The following is a 27,588-nucleotide window of genomic DNA, read 5'->3' on the forward strand; positions in this document are numbered from 1 at the left end:
TATTTATTTTTTGTTTAATTATTTATATTTTTGTGAGACTTGTTATTATTTTAAAATTTCCAGGTAAAATTGAGCCATAATTTCCAAATAAAATTGTTCTTGTATTTTATATGGGAAACCGACGAAATTATGAATACCAGAGCTATTAGCAACAAAGCTATGCGCGTCAAAGTTACGAAAAACCGAAGTTATGAAAGACCGAAGTAATGAAAAATTAGAGTTACCATAGCTATGGTTTTTAATAATTTTATTCCAAATTAAGTCAATTTTTTAGAAAATTGCCCCTTTTTTTCTTGTCTTAACTCAGCCTACTGTAGGCTTGAAAAAAATTGTATGGGACGGGAGTGTCTATTCCCTCCCGTTTAGCGGGGAGGGGCAATTTTCTAAAAAAATGACTTAATTTGGAAAAAAAATTATTAAAAATCAACAACAACGACCTGTGTCTTTTGAATATTTTTTTTATTTATTTCCAACCGTATGAGCCCCTGGGAGCTTACAAATTCGAACTTGTTGAAAATTACGACTATCCTAAGCGTACACGCTCTAGCTCTCTCTTAATGATTGCCAACTCATTCAAACCACATTTCTTAGCTTTGGTGTTCATAGCTCTGGTTTTTAATAACTTCGGTTTTTAATATAATTTAGTTTTTCATAACTTAGGTCTTTCATAACTTTGACGCGCATAACTCAGATTTCTATTTCATGTTATATGCACTTAAACTAAATTTCATTATTTTCGTTAAGAATGGCCATGCGAAGGCAACCGGGGCTTCAGCCCTGGGTCTCCGCAAAACAGGGGGCCCCCACAATTCTATCAACAAAATTCTAATTCATACAAGTAAACACCAAACAAAAAAAAAATCTAAACTAAATCGCCTGCATCATTCGTTGAACTATAAATAATAAACAGAGCTACACCACCGTGACGGTCCGAAATAGTTAAACCGAATTTTATACAAAAAAAATTAAACACCATGAAAAATGAATCATTGCATCTTGGAGAGATTTAATGCTTAAGACAAGATGTTGCAACTCGCAAGATCTGAGAGTTATTCTTTAATAAATTGTAGCAAGTTACATGATACTGGTTTGATGAGTTGCCCTTGCCACTTTATTGCTAAGCTATGGTACTATGGAGGTTCTTCAGAGGCTTGATGACAGCGTACTAGGCTAAAAAATAATTACAAAACACAAAATCTAACTAGCCATGCCATCGAAACGGTGTACCACCTCGACGGCGAACACTCAACTTTAAATACATAATATAAAAAAAAATAATAAAAATCAGTAAGAAGTACGATCCAAATGTTCTGTAGGTCAATTCTAAATTCTAATTGGATTACATTTGAATAAATTTAGTATCAAAATTGCTTTACCAAATACACGAACCTCAATTTGATATTTTTCGAAATAAAAGCTACCTCTAAAGTCTAAAGTATTCAACGAAATAAGATTTTACAAAAACATACATTTTTTAAAGCATACTCTCAAGCTGAAATTATTTGAAATTAATTCGAAATTTAGTTTTTTTTATATTGAAATCAAGATATCTAATTTCGAATTCATATTTTACACACACAGACATCCTTTGTACGATTAGTTTGTTTCCAATCCAATCAACTAAAATTTCAATACATAAATACTTTAGGTATTAAAGAAAAAGAAGAAGAAATTAGAAATTAAAACAACATTTTAAAAATTGTTTTCTTAATTTTGTTTTAGATGAATTATTTGAAGTATGAAATTTTTTTTGCGCCACTGATTTGTCCAATTAATGTGATCCAAAGTTTTTTTTGTGACCTTCAATATTACCGAGTGACAACATTGGTTCACGAACACGAACCTCAATTTGATATTTTTCGAAATAAAAGCTACCTCTAAAGTCTAAAGTATTCAACGAAATAAGATTTTACAAAAACATACATTTTTTAAAGCATACTCTCAAGCTGAAATTATTTGAAATTAATTCGAAATTTAGTTTTTTTTATATTGAAATCAAGATATCTAATTTCGAATTCATATTTTACACACACAGACATCCTTTGTACGATTAGTTTGTTTCCAATCCAATCAACTAAAATTTCAATACATAAATACTTTAGGTATTAAAGAAAAAGAAGAAGAAATTAGAAATTAAAACAACATTTTAAAAATTGTTTTCTTAATTTTGTTTTAGATGAATTATTTGAAGTATGAAATTTTTTTTGCGCCACTGATTTGTCCAATTAATGTGATCCAAAGTTTTTTTTGTGACCTTCAATATTACCGAGTGACAACATTGGTTCAGCTTTATTTTCTTAAAGTTGAGGTGCTGGGAGCGTCGAACGCCAGCTGGTATATTGTTTTCAGTTGCAGCGCAGACTTGAATCCATTCGATGCACATCAAATCAAACCACGGTTTTGCACTGCAGAAACATTGGTAGCCGACCCAGCTGTATAGTTTTCATCATGATTCTCACGATCGTTGATAAAAGCTTGGGTGTAAAATCTTTAAGTGTGGATATTTTATCCATTTTTTGACTCAGTCAATGGTTTACCTTTACCGCCACTCATTTTAAATTAATTTGAAAAATTTCCGTTTAATTGATTAAATTAAACAGACTAAACAACCATTAATTGATATATTAACTGCGTTCCTTTGGGGGCATTTATCTACTTCTCAGTACTTTAAGAGCCATTTTCTTCACTATTGCTCAACTTGAAGCAAACTCGAGAGTTGGCGAACTTGAGAGTTGACCTCAACTCAAAGGTTGAAACAAAAGTTGAACATTTGGTTTTCTTCACTTTTAAAATACAGAAGTTGGCCAACTTCCAGTTTAAAAATATCCCTGGGATATTTGTGACAGTTTATACTAATACTGTCAGTTTCAAATTTAAACAGCAATCGAGTATGTCATTTAAATTGAAGTTCTTTATATTTGGTGCAATTTTTTTTGTCAAAATGTCAAATTAATTTTTTAAATGCATTTTGGTTTGTTTTCTTTTTTGTAAAATGAATTTCAAAGGAATCATTTTTTTTGTGTAATAGTGTGTGTGTGCGCGCAGGAGCGATGTTGACGGGATGTAAAAAAAAATCGGTGGAAAATGTTTTTTTTAATGAATTATAATATTCTGCGATTGGAAAATATGTTTCCATAAGTTTAATTTTCAATTTTTCCATGAAAACAGAAATAAAAGAGTTTTTGCCAAGATTGAGCATAAAAAAAAAGAAAAAAATATGACATTTCACAGAAAACTCTCAAGTTTGCTCCCTCAACTTCTGCTATTTTCGGAAGTTGAGCAAACCAGAAGTTGACCAACTGGAGAGTTGAGAATCAAAAGTTGAAACTGTCAACTTTGAGTGAAGAAAAACAAAATCACAAGTTGAGAATAAAAATCCTCAAGTTGACTTCAACTTTTGGTGAAGAAAACGGCTCTAAGTTGCTTTCAACTTGTTGGGGCGTAGGCGTACCTTTTTTTTGTTTCTTCTTTTTCCGTTTTGTTTTTAATAAAAAGAGTTTCGTTTTCTTCTGTTTTTCTTTACTTTAACTTTATTTTGAATTATTTTACGTTGACTATTAATATTTATAAGTTGTTATAATTTTCCTTTAGTTTTAAGTTTTCCCTTTTTTTTTGTTGAAGTATGTAGGCAGTGTTGCCAATAGTGCAGATTTATCTGCATTTTGCAGATTTTCAACACATTCCCAGACTTTTGAGATCCATAAATCTGCAGTGCAGATTTTATCTGCAACTGAAATTTAACGTTTCAATAACAAAAATAGATTTCATTTCAAAAAATCCAGTAAAATGGTATAATTATTTAACTTTAGTTTTCAAATCAGCTGGAATTTGTTCATAACGTTCTATATTTTTCCTTCTTGACTTCTTGATTTCATTTTCTAAAATTCAAATTGTAAAAAAACTCAGTATGACTTTGATTTTATAGAGGAAAAAGCCTAACGATATAATTATTTATAAACACTTCCCGGGTTCCAGGGAAGAAGCTATTGATACAAATTTAACAATTTCAGTGAGAAAAATTGAGGCGCTCAGAACTAAAACGGCCTAACCCATTTGTAACAAATGTTACAAATTTTTATTTATAACAAATGTAGTTTCGGAATAAAAAAAAATATCAGACCTTAGCCCAAAAGTATAGCCAACACTCCTAACTAAAAAAAATTACAAACTAAGAATTAAATAATATTTTTTTATAACTTTTACAAGCCAACAAAAAGAAACCCTGAAAATATGATTTTCTTTAAACTCGTTTTTCTCAAAACGAAATTTTTGGGGTTAGGCCGTTTTGGCGCTGAGCGCCTCAATTATTCTCGAAATTAATTTTAGCTGACACCTGTTCGCAATTTTTTTCAAATCATGTCTCCGTTTTGGCGTTGAGCTAAGAATTAAATAATATTTTTTTATAACTTTTACAAGCCAACGAAAAGAAACCCTGAAAATATGATTTTCTTTAAACTCGTTTTTCTCAAAACGAAATTTTTGGGGTTAGGCCGTTTTGGCGCTGAGCGCCTCAATTATTCTCGAAATTAATTTTAGCTGACACCTGTTCGCAATTTTTTTCAAATCATGTCTCCCAAATTTTAAGAAATCTGCATTGCAGATTTTTTTTCATCGTTTCTGCAGATTTTTCAAAATATTTTAATGGCAACACTGTATGTAGGTACTACTTCGCAAGTTGTGTGGTGTGGTGGTGGCTGGTTGACGTTGAATGAATGAACAATGAATGAATGACAACTTTGAATTGAATAGATGCGAAAATGAATGTGATTGAATGGTTTTTTGTGGTTTAAGGTTGGGTGCAATGTCAATTTTTAATTCGGACCGGGAGGAAACGAAACGTGGGCGTGTTCGAGAATAGGGAGAATTTGCGTTCCGCAATTTTCCGTAAAACGGAGTACGCAATTCTCCCTTAAAACGGAGTACGCTTTTCACGTAATCGTTTGTGGTTCCCCCCGGTAGAAAGTTCTGAATTGAACATTACCGCCCGCCTTGCAACCTTGCAACTATAAAATTAGCTAAAACAAAACACCAACACACCAGAACAAATGATGAAGAGTTAAAATATTTACTTTTATGACTTAATTCAATTTTAATAAAGAAATTAGTAAATTTGGAATGATACAAAGAATTTTATTTTTCAAAATTAAAAGTACGAGATACAAATTTTATCCCTGTGCTTGAAATTTCAGCAGGCAATTATTAAAATTTATAATAAATGTATATATAGATACGAAAATTCAAGCTTCTTACCATACTTTCCCTATATAAACTCTTTTTTTTTTATATGAATGGTAAGCAATTTTCCTTTGTTTTTTACGAATTTGTTTTAATTATACTCAAATTCATCTATATTAAAGAAAAAATCGTTTTTTTTTCACTTTACTTTTGAGGTAGAAGGATGCAAATTTTGGCAATTGAGCGAGTAATTATTCCCTTTTCGGTTCGAATTTCCGCGACGCGAATTTTCTTATCATGTCCGGCGTGCACGTTGATGACTCTCCCAAGGCGCCACTCGTTTGGAGGAAAATTTTCGTTTCGTATAATGACGAGATCGTCAATTTGAACATTTCTTTCTGGATACTTCCATTTATACCGCTTATGGAGTTCCTTTAAATATTCCTCTTTCCACCGAGCGCTTAGTTGATGATGAAGTATTTGCAACTTTCTCCACCGATTTATGATACTTAACGATTGATCTGAATATGACGGTTCGGGCAAACCATTTAACACTCCTCCAGTGAGGAAATGACCAGGGGTCAGTGGGACGATATCTGACACATCTTCAGACATCGGTGACAAGGGTCGCGAGTTCAAAGTGCATTCAATTCGGGTAAGCAAGGTAGTAAATTCTTCGAATGTGAATTTTTCATTACCTGCTACCTTCCTGAAATGCCCTTTGAAACTCTTGACCCCCGCTTCCCACAATCCACCCATGTGGGGTGACCCTGGAGGGATAAAATTTCATTTTAATTTGTGAGCAACTGCACTAGGGCAAGGTAAAAGTGATTTGTGGAAATCAGATAAAAGAACTTTGGGTGCACCCACGAAGTTCGTGCAGTGATCTGAGAACATTTGTTCTGGAGTTCCCCGTCGAGAAATGAAACGAGTAAATGATGCAAGAAATGCTTGAGTCGTTAGCTCACTAACAAGTTCTAAGTGTATGGCACGCGTTGCAAAACATACAAAGATACAAACGTACCCTTTGTCTAAACGACATTTTCGACCATAATACGTCTTAATGAGAAACGGACCCGCAAAATCCACTCCAGTATTCGTAAAAGGGCGACCTAAAACCGTTCTTTCTTTAGGTAACGCACCCATCAATTGGGTTTGAACATGTTTTTTGTACCGAGTACAAACTGTACACTTTATAATACACTTTTTACCAGATTTTTAACCTGCGGAATCCAATATTCCGATCTTATCATGCGCATCATGATTTGAATTTCACCATGTAGTGAAAGCTCGTGAATGTATTGTATATAAAGTTGAACAAAAAGACATTTTACGGGAAGAAGCATGGGGAATTTTTCGTTATACAGTACATAACGCTTATAAGAAACTCAAAAATTGCACAATATTTGATTCTTATAACCGAGTGTTTCTTATATTCTTAGAACGGATATAGGAAACAAGTTTCTTATACAAATCTACCTACCCAGTAGTGCCACCAACTTATCATCGCCTAAATATTCAATCCAATTATATAACTACATATTATGTAGCTATTTTATATTTTTCACATATTTCTTTTCTATTTTTTCCCGATTTAATTTTTTCAAGGATTATGTATCAATTTAGTTTTAAGTGAAATATTATCTGTGTTCCTTTGGCCTGAAGTATCTACTGCTAAGAAGTTCTGGTTGTATTCAACTCCATTTCTTCAATAGAAAAAATGTCTTTGAATGGATTCAGATGTACTAAAAAGTACTTTGTTGAGCAACATTTTTAGCAAAGGTAAGCACAGCAGTGATATAAAGAAAACAAACACGACAAATAACAAATTAAACACTGAACTGAAATTAATTTCAGAGAATTCTCTTCAACTAATGTCAAACTCAAATGACATTTGCACAGGTTGCTTTGAATTTTTCTCTAGGGTTCATGTTTTTTAGTTTCGTAATTTTTTTGAAAGTTTCTTAAATCCAACCAACTTTATGTGTGTGCAAGAAAGTTCGTGGTTTAAAAAATGGTTCTTTTATCAGTGTTTTTCTTATAGTCGTGTTTCTTATAAACACATAATTCAACATTAAAATATATGGTAAAGTACACGGTGCTTTTGTTCGAGTTTCTTTTAAGCGAGGTTTTCTTATAAGCGTGTTTCTTATAAGCGATAAATACTGTACGATAAAGTTGACAAAGCTAATCTCCCATTTGCACGCATGACACCCTTGTCATCAATAAAGGGATTGAACTTTCCTAACCAACTTTTCGACTCTTAATGTTTTCCCTGTATAAAATCACCATATTCTTTTTTGAAATATTTTTGTTGTGTAAATACAATTAACGTTTGTTTGGCTAAATTAAATTCTTGATATGAAAGTTCCGGAGAAGAATATTTTGTACCTCCATTCCTTTTAAAAGAGTGATGAAACCGCTCCATATAAGCAAATACGCACACAGCCTTAGGCCAGTTCGAAAATTTAGCTAAATCTTCCTCCTGTACGACTACGACCTGTTGTTTAAACGACTTTACCTTTTTCACTTCTAGATTTGACTCATCAACTGGTTCAAGCTTGGTTTGTGGCCACATTGATTGAGGTTTCAATAACCAGTGGGGACCATTCCACCACAAAGAGCTTTCTCTTAAATCCACAGGGGATACTCCTCTCGTGGCTAGATCAGCTGGGTTTTCACCCGAAACTACATGCGACCAATCCGTCACCGCCGTATTTTTCAAAATTTCTGCTGTTCGGTTTGCCACAAACGTTTGCCATGAACATGGTTGTTTTTGAAGCCAGGCTAAGACTATAGTAGAATCCGTCCACAACTTAACTAATGAAACATTTTGAATTTGAAGAGCTGTTGACAATAAACTGATCATTTTAGATAGAAGAACTGCCCCTCGCAACTCTAGCCTTGGTAACGAGATAGTATTTACTGGCGCTACCTTTGATTTCGCCCACAAGAGATGGGAGGTAATTTTATCTTGTTGTTGCACTCGTAAATAAATACATGCCGCATAAGCCTTTTCGGACGCGTCACAAAATCCGTGAATCTTTGAAACAGCATGCGGAGTGCATTCCACCCATCGTGGTATACTTACATTTGCAACCTCGGGCAAACTTGCCACAAATACTTTCCAACTCTGTTCGATGGTGGGAAGAAGACAACTATCCCATTCAGTTTTATCCTTCCAAATTTGTTGCATCAGTATTTTTGCTGTGATCACAATAGGGGCCAACCACCCTATAGGATCATACAATTTTGCAATGACGGATAGAAATGAATGTTTTGAGAAAGAGTTAGATTGTGGTATTGATTGTACCGAAAACGAAAATGTATCTAAAGTAGCTTTCCATTTTATGCCAAGCATTTTTACAGAACTTTTATCATCAATAGTTAGGAAATCTTCGTTAAGAAGTGAACCTTTAGGCAGAGGACTCAATAACTCCTTCGCGTTCGATGTCCACTTTCTTAAATTGAAACCGGCAGACTGTAATACCTCAATTAATTCGAATTGAGCTTCTTCCGCAGTGGAAATGTCATGAGCCCCTGAAAGAACGTCATCTACAAACAACTCGCTTAAGAGAATTTTTGATGCTAAAGGATGAGACCGATTTACTTCCTTAGCCAACTGGTGCAAAGAACGAATTGCTAAATATGGGGAGCAGGAAACACCAAATGTTAGTGTTAACATTTCAAAAACGCTTAGATCATCTTTCGGGTTCTCACGAAACAAAATTTTTTGAAAAGGCGTTTGATCGGGATATATTTTTATCTGTCGATACATTTTTTCGACATCACTGTTGAACACGTACTTATAAAGCCGCCAATTTAACATCAAGAGTGTTATATCCGTTTGAAGTGCCGGGCCTGGATACAACAAATCGTTTAAACTCTTCCCGTTTGAAGAGGAACATGATGCGTTGAAAACAACGCGAACTTTTGTTGTTAGGCTTTCCGGTTTAATCACTGCATGATGTGGCATAACATATGATGTGCCGTTTTCGCAAACCTTATCCGCGGAATCACTTGGTTTCATATGCCCTAAATCAATATATTCCGAGAGCACCGAATCGTACTCATTTTTAAATATGGGACTATATAAAAGACGCTTTTCATTTCGTAGAAATTGACGTTTTGCAATTTCATACGAATTTCCTAACCCTGGACTTTGAAAGTAATCGTCTTTAAACGGTAGCCTTACAACAAACCGACCCGTTTTATCTCGGTACGTTGTTTTTTTCGAAAAGATTTTCGCAGAATTGTTCTGCGGCCGTTAAAAATAAGATTTGTGGAAGCTCCTCAAGTTTCCAAAATCTTTGGATTTCTTCATCCATGGTTACCTCATTAAAAAAAGACAGCGATCGAGTATATTCGATATTATTTTGAGAAATGGGTGGTTCCAAAGGACCCATCAATACCCATCCGAAAACTGTGTTCTGAGCCATATTTCTTTGAAAAACATTAAATTTTAATCCATCGCGAATAATTAGTGGGTATAAATCTGCACCGATCAGTAAATCAATCTTTCCACTTTGATTGAAACAAGGGTCCGCTAAAGGAAAGTCAAACAAATTTTGAGTATTTCCAATATCAATTGATATGGAAGGCAAACTGTCCGAAACCGTTTTAAGGACAAGTGCCCGAGCGGAAAGTGAAAATTGTTTATCGAATTTCGATCTGAGAGTGAATGAGCACATTTTGTTTGAAGTTGCCGTTACCGAGGAATTAACGCCTGCAACCGTTGCCATAACCGATTGAACGGGCAATTTTAACTTTCTTTGAACTTCTTCGGAAATAAATGAGATTTCCGAACCCGGATCAATAAGCGCCCTCCACTCAAAATCAGTGTGATGGTGATGAATCCGAATCATCGCAGTAGCTAAAAGAGTTGTGCGTTAGTTTTGGCAAAAAATGCGTTTGCCGAAACATTGGGGCTTTCTTCCGTATTTGAAAGCTTGAAATTTGAACTGTCCCTTGGTACAGTATGTTGTTGGGCATTTTGACTTGCAGCTGAAGCTGAATGAGTGGACTGTATTTGTGGAGTAAAGCTCCCCGAAGTTTTGGAAAGCTATAAGAAATGTATTTGTTCCAGCTTCTAAATAAAAGGACTTATTTGTTTGAAGATTGTAGCAAGAATAAAAAATGAAAATTTTATTTTACAAACATATAAATATTAAGTTGCTTGAACAATATAAATAAACAATAAAGTAGATTCTTTAAACAAGTACAATTTCAACACCCCCACTAGAATCTAATTTATTAGACCCATTAATTTTGAACAATAGGTTGACTTTTCAGTCGGAAGACTCTTTGTCAAACTATCTGCAATCATTTGTGAGGTTTTCAAATATTGAATCTTGACGAGTTGATCGTTGATTACATTTCGGATGAAATGGTGTCTAACATCTATATGCTTAGTCCTAGCATGATAGACCGTAGTCGATGATAGACATATAGCACCCTGATTGTCGCAAAACAGAATTATATTTTGTTTATCATCCGGTAGAAGTTCATTTTGAAGACCATTGAGCCATAATACTTCTTGTATTGCCATACTCATGGCCATATATTCAGCCTCGGTTGTCGATAAGGCTACCGTTGGCTGCTTACGGGAACACCAAGAAATTGCTCCACCTTGCATTTTAAATATATAACCTGTGATCGACTTTCGTTCATCAACATCACCAGCATAATCGGCATCACAGTACCCAGTGATTAAACTTTCGCTTGTTTCTTCTCTTGAATAACACATCTTTAAGTTTGCAGTTCCCTTCAGATAACGCAATACTCTCTTTGCTGCTACCCAATGTGCTTTCCCAGGATTTTGGTTAAAACGGCTTAAATAGTTAACCGCATAACTGATGTCCGGTCGAGAAACTTGTGCGGTGAACAAAAGACTACCTATTAATTCTTGGTATGGTATATTACACATTTCTTGACGTTCGGATTCTGTTTGAGGTGACATCTTCTTCGTTAATTTTTGATTAATGTCCATTGGTGTTGAACATTCGTTGGAATTGCTTAATCCAAACTTATCGATCATTTTCAAAATATATTTTTCTTGATCAATCCAGATTAAACCTTTCTTTTTATCTCTTGTTAACTTTAACCCCAAAAATGAATTCGAAGGTCCAATATCCTTCATATGAAAATTATTCATTAAATTCTCTTTCAATTGATGTTTTAGCTTGGGATGGTTATCCAGAATGAGGAAATCATCAACATAAACAGCAACTATTAAAATTTTCCCATCAACATGTTGAAAATAAATGCATGGATCAAGTTCTGACTGCTTCATTCCAAATTCTTTAAGCACTTTATCCAACTTAAGGTTCCATATTCGAGAAGACTGCTTCAGTCCATAGATTGATTTCTTTAATCGAAGCACTTTCTCTCCCTTCTCGAAACCTTCCGGTTGTTTTATATAAATTTCATCACTTAAGTCGCCTTGTAAGAATGCAGTTATTGCATCCATCTGTTCTATTTCTAAATCTTTTCGAGCTGCCAAAGCAAGTAAGAATCGGATGGACTCATATCTTACAACAGGAGAAAATGTTTCTTCGTAATCTATGCCGTACCGTTGATTACAACCTCTTGCCACAAGTCGAGCTTTGTACCGAATGACTTTCCCATCGACATCTGACTTCGTTTTGAAAACCCATTTGGTACTCAGTATCTTCTTGTCTGGAGGTAAATCAGCTAACTCCCAAGTTTCATTCGCCAATAAAGAAGCATATTCACTATTGATTGCTTCTTTCCAGTTATCTGCTTCTTTGCTTGAAATTGCATCTTTGTAAGTAAGAGGGTCGTTATTACTTTCGTCATTTGCTAGGTATGTAACGCAATCATAAAATTTTGTTGGCTTCCTAACTCTTTCTGATTTTCTAACAGACTTCGACGAAGTTGCAATTTCAGTCAAATCTTCTTGATTAGATTCAAAAACTTCCTCTTCAATTTGGGCAGGTCCGGTTTGTTCTTCCTCTCTATTTTCAGTTTCGGCATTGATATTCAAAAATTCATCGTTGTTGTCGTTTGCTTCTTCTATAGAACTATGATTTTCGCTACCTTCAATAGCCCCCACTGAAGAGTCTTCGAAAGACAAAACAAAATTATTAATATTGTTTTCAGAAATTACCTGTCCAAATGGTTGATCTTCCAAGAAAATAACATCGCAACATTTTATGAGCTTCCTCTTCTTAGGATCATACACCCGATAGGCTTTTGAGTCTTCACAGTAACCAGTCATAATACATTTGATAGATTTGACATCAAGCTTTTTCCTCTTTTCTTTAGGGACATGCACCATAACTGTTGACCCAAATACACGCAAATGAGACACATCTGGTTTTTTGCCTGACCAGATCTCTTCAGGTGTTTTGAAATCTTCAAGGACTCTACTTGGTATTCGGTTTATCAAGTAAGCCGCATACAACAACGCCTCGCCCCAAAACGTTTTTTCGACACCAGCATCAGAAATCATGCACCGAGCTTTTTCAATGAGAGTGCGATTCATTCTTTCGGCTTTGCCATTCTGCTGAGGCGTATAGGCAACTGTTGTTTGATGTCTTATCCCGCATTTGCTTAAAAAACTGTCAAATGCACGATTACAGAACTCGCCTCCATTGTCGGTTCGAAATGTTTTGATCTTCTTGTTGGTTTGGTTTTCAACCAAACTTTTGAACGAAACAAACGTTTCCATGACATCTGACTTAGATTTCAATACATAGATAAAAACTTTGTGTGAAAAATCATCCAAAAATGTCAGAAGATAATAAGCCCCACCAAGTGACTTCTGTTCCATGGGTCCACAGATATCAGAATGAACAAGTTCCAGAACTTCACTTGTTTTCGATTCTGATGAAGGAAAAGATTTTCTCGAGTGCTTACCTTCGATACATTTGACACATTTTTCATTTTTCACATCTATGAAATCTAAGCCATTCACAGATCCCTTCTTCATCTTGTTCATAGTTTCATGACTCACGTGCCCCAGTCTTCGATGCCATAACTCGTAAGAAATTTTCTTCTCAGCAAACATGTTAATCGCATTTTCCACTTGCCTTGGAACATCTAGCCTGAAGAGCTTACCGTTAATTCTATTTCCAGTTGCAACCAGTGTTCTTTTGCTCGAAATTGTGCATTTATCATCTTTAAACTCAACGATCAGACCATTTTTTGTCATTTGGCTGACGGATAAAAGGTTTGCACATAATTTCGGGATATATAGAATATCTTTCACGGTAACTGTCTTCAACTTGCCTTCGACTAAAATTTCTAGATCAACATCTCCTTTTGCTTCTACGTCCAAGTTATAAGCATCCGCAACTGTCACTTCTTCTTTCTTGACTTTGGTTAAATTTCTTAACCAATCTTTTCTATTCGTCATGTGTTCAGAAGCTCCCGAGTCAATAAACCATTCATGACTATTCTCACGACTACCACTTGCCATGAGCGATGTGAAAAGCACCTGTCTTCCGTGGCTTTCTGTAGCCTTACGTTTGTTCGGACAATTTTTAGCATAATGTCCTTTCTGTTTGCATTCAAAACATTTGAATTCAGTCGCTCGACGTTGATTATTCTTGCATGATGATTTCTTTCTTGAATTCTTTCCAAAGAAAGCGATTGGATCATCACTAGATTCGCAAGCATCATCTTTAACGTCTTGTAAGAGTTTTGTTTTAATTGAGTCTCCTGTTATTGGGACCCCAGAACTTTCCAAACCCATAATCATCGGCCTGTACTCGTCACCCAGTCCGGCCAATAACAATGACCCTATCCATTCCTCGGATACTTCCATTCCAAGTGAATTTAATTTGTGGGCTGTTGTGATAACTTTATTCACATACGAATCAACTGAATCACAAGTCTTCAACTTCGTATTCAACAAAGTCCTCAATAAACCAACTCTTCGTGTAAGACCTTTGTCGGCAAAAGCAGCTTCTAAACGATCCCAAACCAGTTTTGCAGTAGTTGCCGTCTTAACATGAACGAAATTTATTGGATCGATCAGTAAAATTATCTTTGTTTTCGCTTTTGAAATTTTCTTAGCATCTTTTTCTGTTCCGAGAACGCTTTCCCACAGATCTTCATGCTCCAGAAAATTCTGTACTGCGAATTTCCAATCTTCGAAATTCTCACGTCCTTTTAATTTTTCAATAGCTGGAATCGACGACATGATTCCTTTGAACAAATTATTTTCTTTTAATATGCAATTATATTGTCCAGCGATCCTGGGCCCATAACCTTTTGGAAAGCTATAAGAAATGTATTTGTTCCAGCTTCTAAATAAAAGGACTTATTTGTTTGAAGATTGTAGCAAGAATAAAAAATGAAAATTTTATTTTACAAACATATAAATATTAAGTTGCTTGAACAATATAAATAAACAATAAAGTAGATTCTTTAAACAAGTACAATTTCAACACGAAGGAGATTTGTCAAAATGAAGCAATGAGTGATGTTTTCCCTTACAGTGAAAACATGTACTTTCAGTCTGGCAGGCGGTTACCAAGTGACTGAATGCTAGACAATTATAGCAATACTTAAATTTTCTAATAGTGTTTTTCCTTTGAGAAACGCTCATTTTCAAAAAATCTGGGCATACACGAAGTGCATGAGTCCCCTTACAAACCTTGCATTGCGAACTAACTTGTGCGTGATGTGTTCGAACACGTGGAAAAGAACTTGAAGATTGCTGTTTCGAACACGAATTTTCCAAAACTTTATTTTCTTTGTTCATGTCTGAAACGTTATCTAGAACCCGGTACCTATTTGTGATAAAAATGTTCATTTTTTCCCATGATTGAATATCCTTTGGATTCGCAAGTGATTCTTCCCAAAGGGATAAAGTCTGTGGTGGAAGACGAGACGCACAAACGTATGTAACCAACGCATCCCACTTTTTCACCTAAATACCATACGACTCTAAAGCTATAATAGCTTCATTAATATTGCTCTGCAATTATTTTAATGCATCTGCCGATTCAACACTTATGCGCACCTGACCAAGCAAAATACTAAGATGATTATTCACTAAAACCCTTGTATTTTCGTAGTGTTCTTTGAGAGCTGCCCAAGCAGCCTCGAAATTATCATCTGTTATCTCAAATTTAGAGACTATGCTTTTAAGGCATGATCTTTAGTCCGAGCACGCAAGTGAAAAAGTTTTTGAACGGGACTTAACCTTGCGTGTCGAATGTAAAGTGCCGTAAACATGTCTCTAAATGCTGGCCATTTAAGAAATTGCCACTAAATATTTCCGTTTCACACGGCGGAAGATGCATATGATGCTTTAATTCGACATTATCACTCTTTTCGTTATTCGATTTTAAACTAACCTCTTGGGGCCGCGTCGCCTCCAAAATATCAATGAGAAATTCAATATATGTGTCCGAAGAGTTTCTATATTTTGCCTTAACCTCAGGGAGTGACGCAATGAGAACGTCATCAGCGGCCGCAGCACTAATATATTCACTGTATGCTTTCTTAACATCAAGCCAAAGTGCTTGAAGTTCAACCCGATAAGCTTCAAAAGCCGATTTTTTTAGCTCTCTAGCAGATTTTCCTTTAAATGACACATGTAAATCAACGAGCTCATCGCATGCCAAAATTAAAGCCTCCAAACTCATTTCAAATGAAAAAGTAAAAACCGCGTGATAATCTACTCAACAAAGCAAAATGCTTACCACCCAAGCGTATCAATTTTACCGCTTCTTACTGTATTTAAAACGTACCAATTTTTACCGTTTGTAATTACCCCACCCAGTATATATAGGTATATATGTATATAACGTACCAATATCCCTTTTACCGTATTAATAAGCGCACTGAATTTTCGCACAAAATACTTTCAATGAAATTTATTTTATAATATAAAAAATCTCAAGCATATGGTAAAATATTGTAAATGTACTTGTACAAACTCAAATGTATGATGGCTGCAACTGATGACTTTGATGAATACTTTGATGACGATTTTGATGAGGACTCTGATGATGACGAAGAAGCTGATGACGACGAAGATGATGATGATGATGACGCAGATGCTGAGGCAGGACGATGAAGAAGAGGCTGATTGAATGGCAATCGGGAGTCAATTTGAGGTGAGACTCGCCCAAAAACGTGCACTCTTGGCTAGTGCACACTGCAAGTGTGAAGAGTCGCCGTGTACATGCACTGCTGATCGAATTAATGGCCACAATTCGATGTGATTTTTTCACAATAATTCGACGGCAAAGTGTAAACCCAAAACCAGGATAATTTTGACCAATATGGCGCTATCCTGTCAATTCTTTGGGTTTGAAGTGTCGAGCACCACACACGAGGTTCGCCTTTAAATATGGCTATCCGGCTCGAAGGACCAAATGTTGGGGCGTAGGCGTACCTTTTTTTGGTTTTTTTTTTTTGTTTCTTCTTTTTCCGTTTTGTTTTTAATAAAAAGAGTTTCGTTTTCTTCTGTTTTTCTTTACTTTAACTTTATTTTGAATTATTTTACGTTGACTATTAATATTTATAAGTTGTTATAATTTTCCTTTAGTTTTAAGTTTTCCCTTTTTTTTGTTGAAGTATGTAGGTACTACTTCGCAAGTTGTGTGGTGTGGTGGTGGCTGGTTGACGTTGAATGAATGAATGAATGACAACTTTGAATTGAATGGATGCGAGAATGAATGTGATTGAATGGTTTTTTGTGGTTTAAGGTTGGCTGCAATGTCAATTTTTAATTCGGACCGGGAGGAAACGAAACGTGGGCGTGTTCGAGAATAGGGAGAATTTGCGTTCCGAAATTTTCCGTAAAACGGAGTACGCAATTCTCCCTTAAAACGGAGTACGCTTTTCACGTAATCGTTTGTGGTTCCCCCCGGTAGAAAGTTCTGAATTGAACACAACTACTATTACTCTATTGAAAAAGTAGCTCAAAACTTGCGGTACTAAGCAGCAGATAAATGTTTCCAAAGGAACGCAGCTAATGTACGTCTCTTGTTGTTGTATATAAATAACTAAAAATATAAATATGTACATATCGCTCATTTACTTGAGCACTGCGGGTGATATGCATACAAAATAGCAAATGCTTTTACTTGAAAAATTGTAAAGAAAGAACTTTTTATCCACTTTTTGGACATATAAAACTTAGTTTATACATATGTATGTATAAATTTCATATTGCTAGAATTTACTATTTTCTACGCATACTGGAATTACTTAAAAAAAAAAAACTGTTTTTTTTTCAGAAAACGAGTTTGTTGTTGTATGTAAAAAAAACTAGTGCTCATTCTCCGTAGGGTTTTAAAGCTAAGAAATGACTTTCAGCAGGATTAAAGATTACTTTATTTCAATATAACTTCTGCATTAATAACTCCAATTCGTGATAAATGAGCGATATGTGCACATATATAGAAGCACTGGTTACTGCGGCGTATACATACTTTTTTTCATTGCTGACTTTCGCGTAAAAATGTTACTTTTCCATGTTACTTGACATGGGAATACCATTAATGATTAATGGAGCAAATAACATTTCAATTGAAAAAATCAATAATTGTCATCTTATTCGTTAAATCGAGCTCTGGATCCGAACCTCTAAAACAAAATTATTAATAATTGTTAAAAATATCTAAAACTCATACTTTTGACAAGGTGTTCAGATGCACTTGTATGAACTGTCAATAATATTCGTATGGATATTAAATCCATATTTTTTTCTACTTGGTTGATTAATTTAAGTATAGTATACACAATTTGTTTTTACAGAAATCTTAGTTTTAAAACGGTTTCTTAGAATTTCAAATGCTTTGTTTTAAATCTAAAAACATTGTTATTGGTAAATCAGCATTCTCTAAGCAACGATCCATTGGCTACTTTTTTTTAGTAAAATTGTAATTTAAATGATAACAAACTAACATTTCTAATCTTAACTCTTAATAAAGATGTTTTCCGTTAATATTCATAAAGAAATAAAAAGACTTCAATATATCAAAAGCTGCCAGCAAACGCTTATCGTAGGTATATTTTCTATATAGCTCCGAGCTCTAATAAAATCTGATAACTCTTTTTTTAAAAGATAAACTTTTATATAAACTCAGCGCAAGCCGCAAACACATTTTAAATGGATAATCATCATCACGACAAAATAAAATCGAAATGTTTTAAAATTATTTTCATCATCAGTTTGGCTTGATCTGTCAACAGAAGCAGGCGTTAAACTCGATCTAAAGTGACTAAGGCAAACGAATAAATTAGATAATTTTCTCAAACTGCTTCCAGGGTTAAATTACTAATTCGTGTGCATTACAATGGAACCCTTAAAAAATGCTATTGGATTATTTATTTGTTTGATATCATTTTCGTTTCCATCGGTTCGGTCGGATCTGTTTCCATTGTCAATCATTCACATAAATGATTTTCATGCAAGGTAAAGTTCTAAAATAAAAAAAAAAATGTTTATCATTTTTTGCATAAGGGTAGTTAAAAAAGGAATACAATTATTCAATTAAATTCTTTCTGTTTTTAGTTTACTATCGAGTTCGCTTAATTATCTGAAAGTGAAATTCGAATAACTGATAACACTCAATCAGATTTTATGTTAGTAAAAAAATTATTTAATGTTTGCATCATAAACGTAAAATATTTGTGAAGTATTACAGTATCCGTCGTTCGCTTTCCGTAAATCTGTGTAAATTTTGCAGACTGAACTTAAAATCTGAAAATTCTTTTCGGCGGATTAAAAGGAAAAAGGATAAGAAATCAACGGAAGCCCTAACCCTAATAAAAATGTCCAGTTATAATAAGGAAAACTATACATACTGAAGATATACTACTAATTTATGTAACTAGTTCTGATTCAGTATCAATCAATAAGTTTCTTCTCTTAATTACTATTTCAGTTAACCGGGATATTAAGTAGTTAAGTTAAGTTAAATTATTTTAAAAGCAAATTATTTCTTTATGACTGTGAAGTTAATCCAAACGTGACAAAAGTGTACCAGTGTGTAAAATTCAGGTATTATTATATATTAATTCTAAAGGGCTAACCATTAAATTGTTGTTGGTTTATAAATACTGAAATTTGTTGTTTCAGAACCTAATTTATGGGTTTACTGGTCAGCTTTTTAATGGAAATTTCAATTACATGTAAATTAATAACCGAAAGAATCATTCTCTATTTTCAAAACTTAAAGTTAATAGGATATCGAAATTAAATTTTTAGTTTGTTTTTTATAGTTTGTTGTGATGAGTTTTATAAATTTTCTATACAATAGGTACCTAGTAATAAAACTTTTGGTCACAAATGATAACTGATTGCTGCCAATAAATCAACATATTATGAATCTTTTAACTCAACGATAAAAAAAAAACATAACACGACACCCAGAAATTTAGGTTGCTCGGTTAAGATATTCTGAATTCATTATTCTTGATGAACTCCCAAAATCGTACTTCTTCGTGATAAGTAGATCAGTCCAATATTCCAACGCATATTAAACACCAGGGAATCTTAATTCAGTATAATAGGTATGCTCAGTTTCTCTTACAGCCTAGTTTAGAGACAAACCCAAAAATTTCATATAAAACCAGCACAACGAAAATTTTCCTTTTCGTTGCACATTACGCAGCCTTACCAACGAAATTCTTACCTGGGTGCCCCGTATTTTGTAATCATTTGTCATTCACATTTAACTGTCCAGGTAATTTTTCTGATTCAAAAGAGTTTTTTAACTTTGGAGACTTAGAACATTTTTTGTTTCGGTTCAGCAGCGTAATAGGCCTAGTGCTTTTGTCAGAAAAATTAAAAAAAATTTTAATTTCCAACCACTGTTTTACTTATTTTTCGTACAAAGTTTTTAAAATTTTGAATAAAAAAAATCAGAAAATGTGCAAAAACGGGACAATCAAGGTACAAATTACAAAATACGGGACACTTATAAGTCCCGGGTTTCTTAAATAAAAACCTGGGACAGTCTGTAGAAATACGGGGCAGTCCCGGGTATACCGGGACGGATGGTCACCGTATCTATAGTGCACAAATTTTAAATGGACTTGACCCATACATATTATTATTATTATAACGTCTCAATTGTTTATTATTTGTTATTATATCCATAAATGAAAAATTGAAAGTAGGTACTATGACGAGAAAACCGTTCCTGGTATGCTGACTCACGTTCAGGCGTACCATGAACATCACTGGCATCATGTCAAATTATCATGAAGTATAGATGTTGAACTGAAAGCTAAATTATAAGGGTAATGTTCAGTAAAATAAAATTGATTTTATGTGAAGATAAACTTATCGATACAGGCAAACTGGTTTAGTACTCATATATTTATATACAAAATAGATTATATATTAAAGAAGTTGATTAAAATATTTTCGAAACATTTTTTTGCGTCATGACACGTGCTCTCTTAAAAGAATTTACCGGTAATATTTAAGAAGTTACCCCAAAACTTGCTATCGCATCGTGACTTTTTGAAGAGTTTACAATAAACATTTGATTGAGTAAGCGATTAAAAAACTGCCATATTTTGGTTCACAAAAAATTTTGTTCGAAAAAACTGGAAATTAGCACTCAAAAAGGTGCTACTCGACTTAACCCTTAATCATATAGATCCAAGATATTTGAACTTTTCGCACTTGGGAAGCACTGTTGAAGTTAATGTTAAATATAGGCCCGCCTGGATCAGAAAATGGCTAGCGAAGATATATACATTTGGTAAAACAAAATGAATTATCAAACCAACACAACACATTTTATTCATCTGAAGACTTTTAAGGTTTAAGTCCTTCATGTATCTTTATTTAACACATTCCACTCATGTTTTGTCGATTTAATGTCCATTTGTAAAAGTACCTACACTTGAAATAATTAAATAAACACGTTGTAAGGGATTAAACATTATTATTGGCCTTATCTACAAAGTAATTAAATTGATTGGCAAGGTCATAAATAATTAAGTTAAAATTTAAAGTACCTCCTGCTAAGATTAGAAACTTATCTAAGTCACTGTTATCAACTTAAAAACATCAACTTTAATTGATACAGAAGTAGAAGTTTTAATTGCTAAATAAATTTCTACTGACGATTATGAGAAAAAGAACAGGTTCAATGTCCAGTAAAGAACATTCTTTTAAAGACTGATTAAAAAGCGTATCAAGACCTTTATATCGCAAAAATAAAATGAACTACCAATTAACATATTTAGTTTTTGAAAAAAAAACCACTGTGCGGAATAATAACAATCGTTCTGAAGAGGCGATTTGAAAATTTATTCGAGCGAGCAGTTAAACAAGTCTTCGTAACGTTTAAAAGTAAGAAAGTAAATAGGTGCACTGATCTACTCTCTGAAACTTTTAATACACTCAACTGTTTCTATTAGTTTACTGCTGGAATTAAATCGTTTTTGAAATGATCGATTCAATTAAATTTAGGTTTTTGATCTTGTTCTGTATTCTGGCAGATTTGAACCCACTGACACATTCGGTGGTACTTGCGATGATGGTGAGGAATGCATCGGTGGCTATGCACGCACTGTTCACACAGTTCGGAGGCTACTCGAGGAACAAAAAGAGTTGAACCCAATTTATTTAAACGCTGGAGATAGCTTCCAAGGAACTCTTTGGTACAATATTGGTCGTTGGAATGTAACTAGCCAGTTTCTAAATATGCTTCCAGCTGATGCTATGGTTTGTAACCATCAATTGAATTTTTCAAAAAAATATATTTACCTAATAAATGTTTTTTTTTTTAAACAGACCATTGGAAACCATGAATTTGATCATAAAATCGAGGGTTTAGTTCCTTTCCTTGAAACCATAAATTCGCCAATGCTAGCAGCAAATATCGATGATTCAGAAGAACCAACAATGCAAGGTTTATATGAAAAATCCATGATAATTGAACGAAATGGAAGAAAAATTGGTATAATTGGAGTTGTATTGGCTACATTTTATGTGAGTTGATGATGAAAATAAAAGAAATGATACACATTTTATTATTTCATTTTCTAAAGGATCTCGCTGATACAGGAAAGCTCAAGTTTCTTAATGAAAGTGATGTCATTATTGAAGAAGCACAGAAGTTGAAGCAACAAGGTGCAAATATTATAATTGCACTAACACACTGTGGCTATGATGTTGATCAAATTATTGCTGAACACGCTGGAGCTGAAATCGATCTAATTGTGGGATCTCATTCACATACATTCCTTTATACTGGCGATGTTATGCCAGGACCCGATACGGCTAGAGGAAATTATCCAACAGAAGTAATTCATAAGGCCAGTGGTCATAGAGTACTGATTGTTCAGGCAGCTGCTTACGCCAAGTATGTGGGGAATATAACACTTTTCTTTGATGACAATGGAGATGTCGTTTCTTACGAGGGAGCTCCAATTTATATGAGCAAGAATGTGAAAGAAGGTAAATTGTTGAATATTTTAATTTTTTGTATGTTCAACATTGAATCGAAAAGTTAAAAAAGTGGCTTCCGATAAATTTTAAAGAATTTTTCACAATTTTGTTACTTATTGTAAGAGCCGGTTGCTTGAAACTTAAGAATTGAGTTGAACATAAGCCCATATGTGAAAGTTAACAAAGACGGAAAAATAAAATGCACAACTGGGTCGCACGAACTTGCTCTTAGAGTTCAAGTTGCTTAAATTTTTAAGACTTTTTATATTGAAATTTGGGGAATGTAGGTACTGTGTATATTGTATATACACACACTCTTTTTCATCAGAATAGGTACACAACTTTTCAAATTTTCAGTATTCGTTTTTTCCTTACAGTATAGGAAAAATAATAATTTTTTGATGTCAAGTCATTGTTTAAGATGTTAGCAGAATCAGCAAAAAAAAAATAATTCAAAACGTGTGGTTATTTTTCTTGTTTCTCTATGGCAATTGGCAAAGCATTTCACATGGAAAAACTGAGTTATTTTTCCAAACATTTTCAACAAGGTTCAGGGTTGTTTTCTATGGCAGATACTGAAGTACTTCCTAAATTTGCACTTCCTCCTAATATTTTACAGAGCATTTTTTGTGGTAGGAGGCGTGGTCCTGTTAAAAAATTCAGTATACTGGTTTACAAGGTTAAGGTTTCTTGAATATTCATTTACAAATAATTGTGACCATTCTTCACGTTTGAAATTTAATATTTGTACTATCGTAGTAGATTACTTTCTTCCATGCCTTAACACTTCTTTTTTAGCAATGAAGTTGGTCTCAAAATGGTTTCTCCTTTCGCAGAATGTTAAACTGATAATTTAACTCACCAAGGACATCAAAGTTAAATGTTCGTTGATCCAAAAATAACAAGAAATACCACTAAACTTTTCATGTGGTAAGGGTTTTCAAAAACCTTAAACGCATAGTTTAGTTCTTAGTTTAGTGATGGTGTCTTTTCAAAATTCAGCCATTTTAAAAGATTGACCATTCTATTTACTGTCCTAAAATTACAAATAACAACTGTTTTTCACTTTTATTCTTGTCGTTAATCCACCAAAACTGGTATAGCACATGTAAAAATTTACTGGTGTAAGAGTGTTTTTTTGCATTTTTTTTTTACCACCATTAATTTTTTTTACCCCCAGAATGTTTGTTTCTGAAGTCTGGATAGAGCATTCGTAACTTTTTTTTAACCATACCAGTACTGGTGGATCCTTCATTGTTTGTTTTATTTCTTAAGGTGCTTTCGCCAAAATTTAACGATTTTAATCCACTAATGTTTTTCAAAATGGGGTTATTATTAAATTACACTTAGGTAAGTCCAGTTATTTGTTTTAATGGTAAATTTGCTCGAAAACCACAAAAACATTAAAGATATAACAAGGGTGTACCTATTCTGATGAAGAAAAAAAATAAGTTAATTTTTCCTCAAAAAATACTTTACAAGAAAAACAATGGGAAAGTTATGGTCCATTTTGAAATAATTTTAGCCGTTGCTTTTCCTATTATCTTAAACTATCAAAAAACAATAAAACCTTGTTAGGTCACGCACCACTATTGGGGACAAACGATTAATGAGCATTTGAAAAGTTGTGTACCTATTCTGATGAAAAGGAGTGTATGTACTATGTACTATATTATACCAAGTTATGCATTCGTAAAAAAAATGTTAAGGTAACAATCAGACATGACATGGCCAGGGCTGCCACCTTACTCCTTTAGCAGTAGATCTACTGCGTTTTAGCAAAAAATAAAAACCTACTGCGCAGCAAAACGAATCTACACCCCTTTTAAAAATTTTAATAGTACCTATTGTTGTCCATTTCAAAATTTTAAATACTGAGCCACGTTAACTCACTCTAAATGTATTCACTGAAAAATTCAAATGCAGCCCTATCGTGAGTTTTACGTGAACAAAACTCCAAACGAAAAATTCAACTTCACTTGTTACTTCTGAGTTGCGGGCGAAAAGTTGTTTATGTTCTGGAACTCTTTTTCAGGTAATTCGAGAAGTTACAGACATCTTTTAGCTCAGTTTTATTTTGGCTACTGGTGAAAAGTGAAACTTGCATTACCTGTTAAGATTTCGGGCGAAAAAAATGATGTGAAATGACGTGGAACCGAAGATAGGCCTGTTTTGTTTTTTTTTTTTACTATTGAGCTAATTGTTTGATATGTGTTGTAGTAAATATATATTTCTGTGATTTGAATGTTGTTTGTATATTTAAAAATCTACTGCGGTATATTGCAATCTACTGCGCTTTTTCATGAAATAACTGCGCTCAATTATCTTTGGGGTGGCAGCGCTGACATGGCTACAACGATTTTGTTAAAAAAAATTCAAAACAAGGTCCATCCTTTACTGAAAAAACTTTTTTTCGAAAATCATTTATTAACGGTATCTGTCATTGAACCTTTTTTTAATTTGATTTCCCCCCCAAACTACTAATTTGAGTTTAACGATTTTTTTATGCAAAAGCATTTTTTATATTATTTTAATATCAATTAAGAATAAAATTTCTAAAAAAAATAATTTTTGGATTTTTAAAAAAAGGTTGAATTTTTTTTTTTTGAAAAATCAAATTTTTGGTAATGGAATATTGAATTTTCTTGAAATTTAAGTTTTAGATGTTGTTTAAAATTGCTACAAAATGGGATTCCAGTTTTAAATAGAACTTTTTTTAAATTGTTTCAAAAAATTAGTTTGAAAAAAAAACCTGTGAACCTACTAAGCTTCAAAAGGAATGTTCGCATGAGTACATACATTTTACACCTCTTCACATAGTCTTACCCTTTAAATGCGGTTTTATTATAATCGATAGATGGAAATAATCTTGAGGTCAACATTGTTTTAATTAAAAAAAAATGCTTGGAAATCAAATTTGAGATTAAATGCAAAAATTAAGTTTTATGTCCATGTTCTTCTTTCTATCAAAGTAAAAAGAATTTAATTCAAAATCATATATTATTTTCATTAAATTTCTGCTTCATTTGCAGATTTAAATGGATTTTATAACAATTCAAAAATGTTTATCGCTAGTTATAAAGTTACAGAACGTTATATACCTACTGAATAAAGTTTCTACTATAAAAATTGATAAAGGAAATTGTGCGAACGTTGATCAGATATCAACTAAGCCCTTTGCATATTACGAAAGCCTCAATTTCATTGCCCTGAAAAGTTAGAGTTTTCATACTTTTTTTTCTGATGGTTTCCCAGTAAGTTTAACCTGAAGAGTAATATAAATAATGTCCACTTAAAGTATTCACTCTATTGTTCTTTGTTCTTTGGTGAATACGTTTATGAGCCTCAAGCATGAGCGCTGGGAGAAGAAGAATAAATTCTTAAACAAGAAGTGATAATTATAGTAACCTTTAAAACAGTATCTAGCTCAACATTATCTATCTGTTTATCACATACTTGTACGTACAGAAAATTCAAGTTTAAGGATATTTTTCTACTCATTTACAATTTACATATATAATCTTTATTTTCAGATCAGGAGGTACTCCAAGCAATAGCTCCATGGAAAGAAATTGTTGACGAAAAAGGAAATGTTATTGTTGGAACATCAAGAGTAGCCTTAGAAAAATGGTCCTGTGAATCCGGAGAGTGCAATCTTGGAAACTTTTTTGCCGATGCAATGGTACATGCCTTTGTCAATGCTTCAACATTTGATCAACCGAACAGATGGACAAATGTATCAATCGCACTTGTTAATGCGGGAGCCTTAAGAGTGCCTCTCAACAAAGGAAGTCAGAAAATTATTGTTGTTTTTTTGTTAATTCTTACTAAGTTGCTGCATTTTATTTCAGACCTTACATACGCGCACGTTGTGACTATGTCTCCTTTTGAAAATGCATTAATAGCATTTAACTTAAAAGGACAACACTTGATAGATACTTTAGAATATAGTGTAAATCTGGTAGAGGCCGAAAATGGAATTTATAGTTCTAGAAATATGCTTCAAGTTTCCGGACTAAGAATAACATATAATTACAAAAATACTCCTGGGAAACGTGTTCAAGATGTACAAGTTAAATGCGCAGACTGTGATATACCTAGGTATCTACCTTTGGATAAAAATAAGGAATACCGAATTGTAACAGCAGATTTCCTTGCAAACGGAGGAGATGGATTTACAATGTTAGCTTCTAATGCAAAGGATCAAGAGTAAGTTAACTCTTTAAATTATGCTTTTAGGTGAACTTGAATAATTTGTATCTTTTTAAAGGAAATTAAAAACGGATATTGAAGCTTTAGTTGATTATATGAATGTAGCTTCACCTATTACTACTGGCCTCGAGGGAAGGATAAAAGTTATTTCTTAGACAATGTTGTTCATTTAAGTATTTTATTTACGTTTAAGTAAATTTTGTTTATTTTATTTATAAAAATGAGTTTTATTTCACAAAGGATTTAATAGATGTACAATATTTCGGATTGTTTTGAACCCTAAAAAAAGTCTAAATGTCTTGATATTTATTTCTCCCGTAGTAAAGCATTTTTGTTTTTCTTATGTTTTTAGATTTAAATGTCTTAAAAGCTCTTGAACCATGGAAACAGCTCATAAACGAAGGTGGGCAAAGGGTTATTGGAGAAACAAGGGTTAGACATGAGAAATTCAAGTGTTCATCGGGCGAATGTAACTTGGGGAATTTTTTTACGGATGCAATGGTTTACGCGGTATGATTTTAAAGAAGCACGATCTTTAACACATAATTTATAATTGGATCAAAAACAAAATTTAAAAATTTAAAAGCTAAATCTCATACAGAAAAACCCCAAATTATACATTTTTTTATTTAATTTTCAATTAAGTTCATCAAAAAAACACCCTATAACTTCACTTTTTGGTCGAATGTAACTATTGCATTGACAACGCAGGGTAATTTCCGAGTGCCTCTTGAAAAAGGAGGTAAGTATGGGAAATGTTTTCATCAAATACGTTTCTACTTTTTAAAGATCTTTTC

At 33.4% G+C, this 27,588-nt stretch overlaps 2 protein-coding genes across 2 annotated transcripts; one reads left to right on the plus strand and one right to left on the minus strand.

Annotated features, from left to right (window-relative positions):
• Positions 1 to 9,386: 9,386 nt before the first annotated feature.
• On the minus strand, positions 9,387 to 10,100 carry LOC129918213 (uncharacterized). The gene has a single exon (XM_055998615.1). It carries the CDS (start codon positions 10,038 to 10,040, stop codon positions 9,387 to 9,389), a length of 654 nt encoding a protein of 217 aa, XP_055854590.1. The 5' UTR covers positions 10,041 to 10,100.
• Positions 10,101 to 18,312: 8,212 nt separating this feature from the next.
• Positions 18,313 to 27,012, plus strand: LOC129917678 (apyrase-like). Its single transcript, XM_055997723.1, has 7 exons — positions 18,313 to 18,580; positions 21,628 to 21,853; positions 21,923 to 22,120; positions 22,180 to 22,588; positions 26,113 to 26,370; positions 26,431 to 26,788; positions 26,850 to 27,012. Exons 1-7 carry the CDS (start codon positions 18,462 to 18,464, stop codon positions 26,944 to 26,946), a joined length of 1,665 nt encoding a protein of 554 aa, XP_055853698.1. The 5' UTR covers positions 18,313 to 18,461; the 3' UTR covers positions 26,947 to 27,012.
• Positions 27,013 to 27,588: the final 576 nt, after the last annotated feature.

Source organism: Episyrphus balteatus, chromosome 4, assembly GCF_945859705.1.
Source record: "Episyrphus balteatus chromosome 4, idEpiBalt1.1, whole genome shotgun sequence".
Classification (NCBI taxonomy): Eukaryota; Metazoa; Arthropoda; class Insecta; order Diptera; family Syrphidae; genus Episyrphus; species Episyrphus balteatus.

What these genes read in the sequence shown, in the direction of transcription:
- LOC129918213 (XM_055998615.1), bottom strand. Translation starts at nt 10,040, where the DNA reads ATGATTCGGATTCATCACCATCACACTGATTTTGAGTGGAGGGCGCTT.
- LOC129917678 (XM_055997723.1), top strand. Translation starts at nt 18,462, where the DNA reads ATGGAACCCTTAAAAAATGCTATTGGATTATTTATTTGTTTGATATCA. An exon ending in TTGTATTGGCTACATTTTAT is followed by an intron (nt 22,121 to 22,179) that starts GTGAGTTGATGA and finishes CATTTTCTAAAG; the next exon opens with GATCTCGCTGATACAGGAAA. An exon ending in GAGCAAGAATGTGAAAGAAG is followed by an intron (nt 22,589 to 26,112) that starts GTAAATTGTTGA and finishes CTTTATTTTCAG; the next exon opens with ATCAGGAGGTACTCCAAGCA.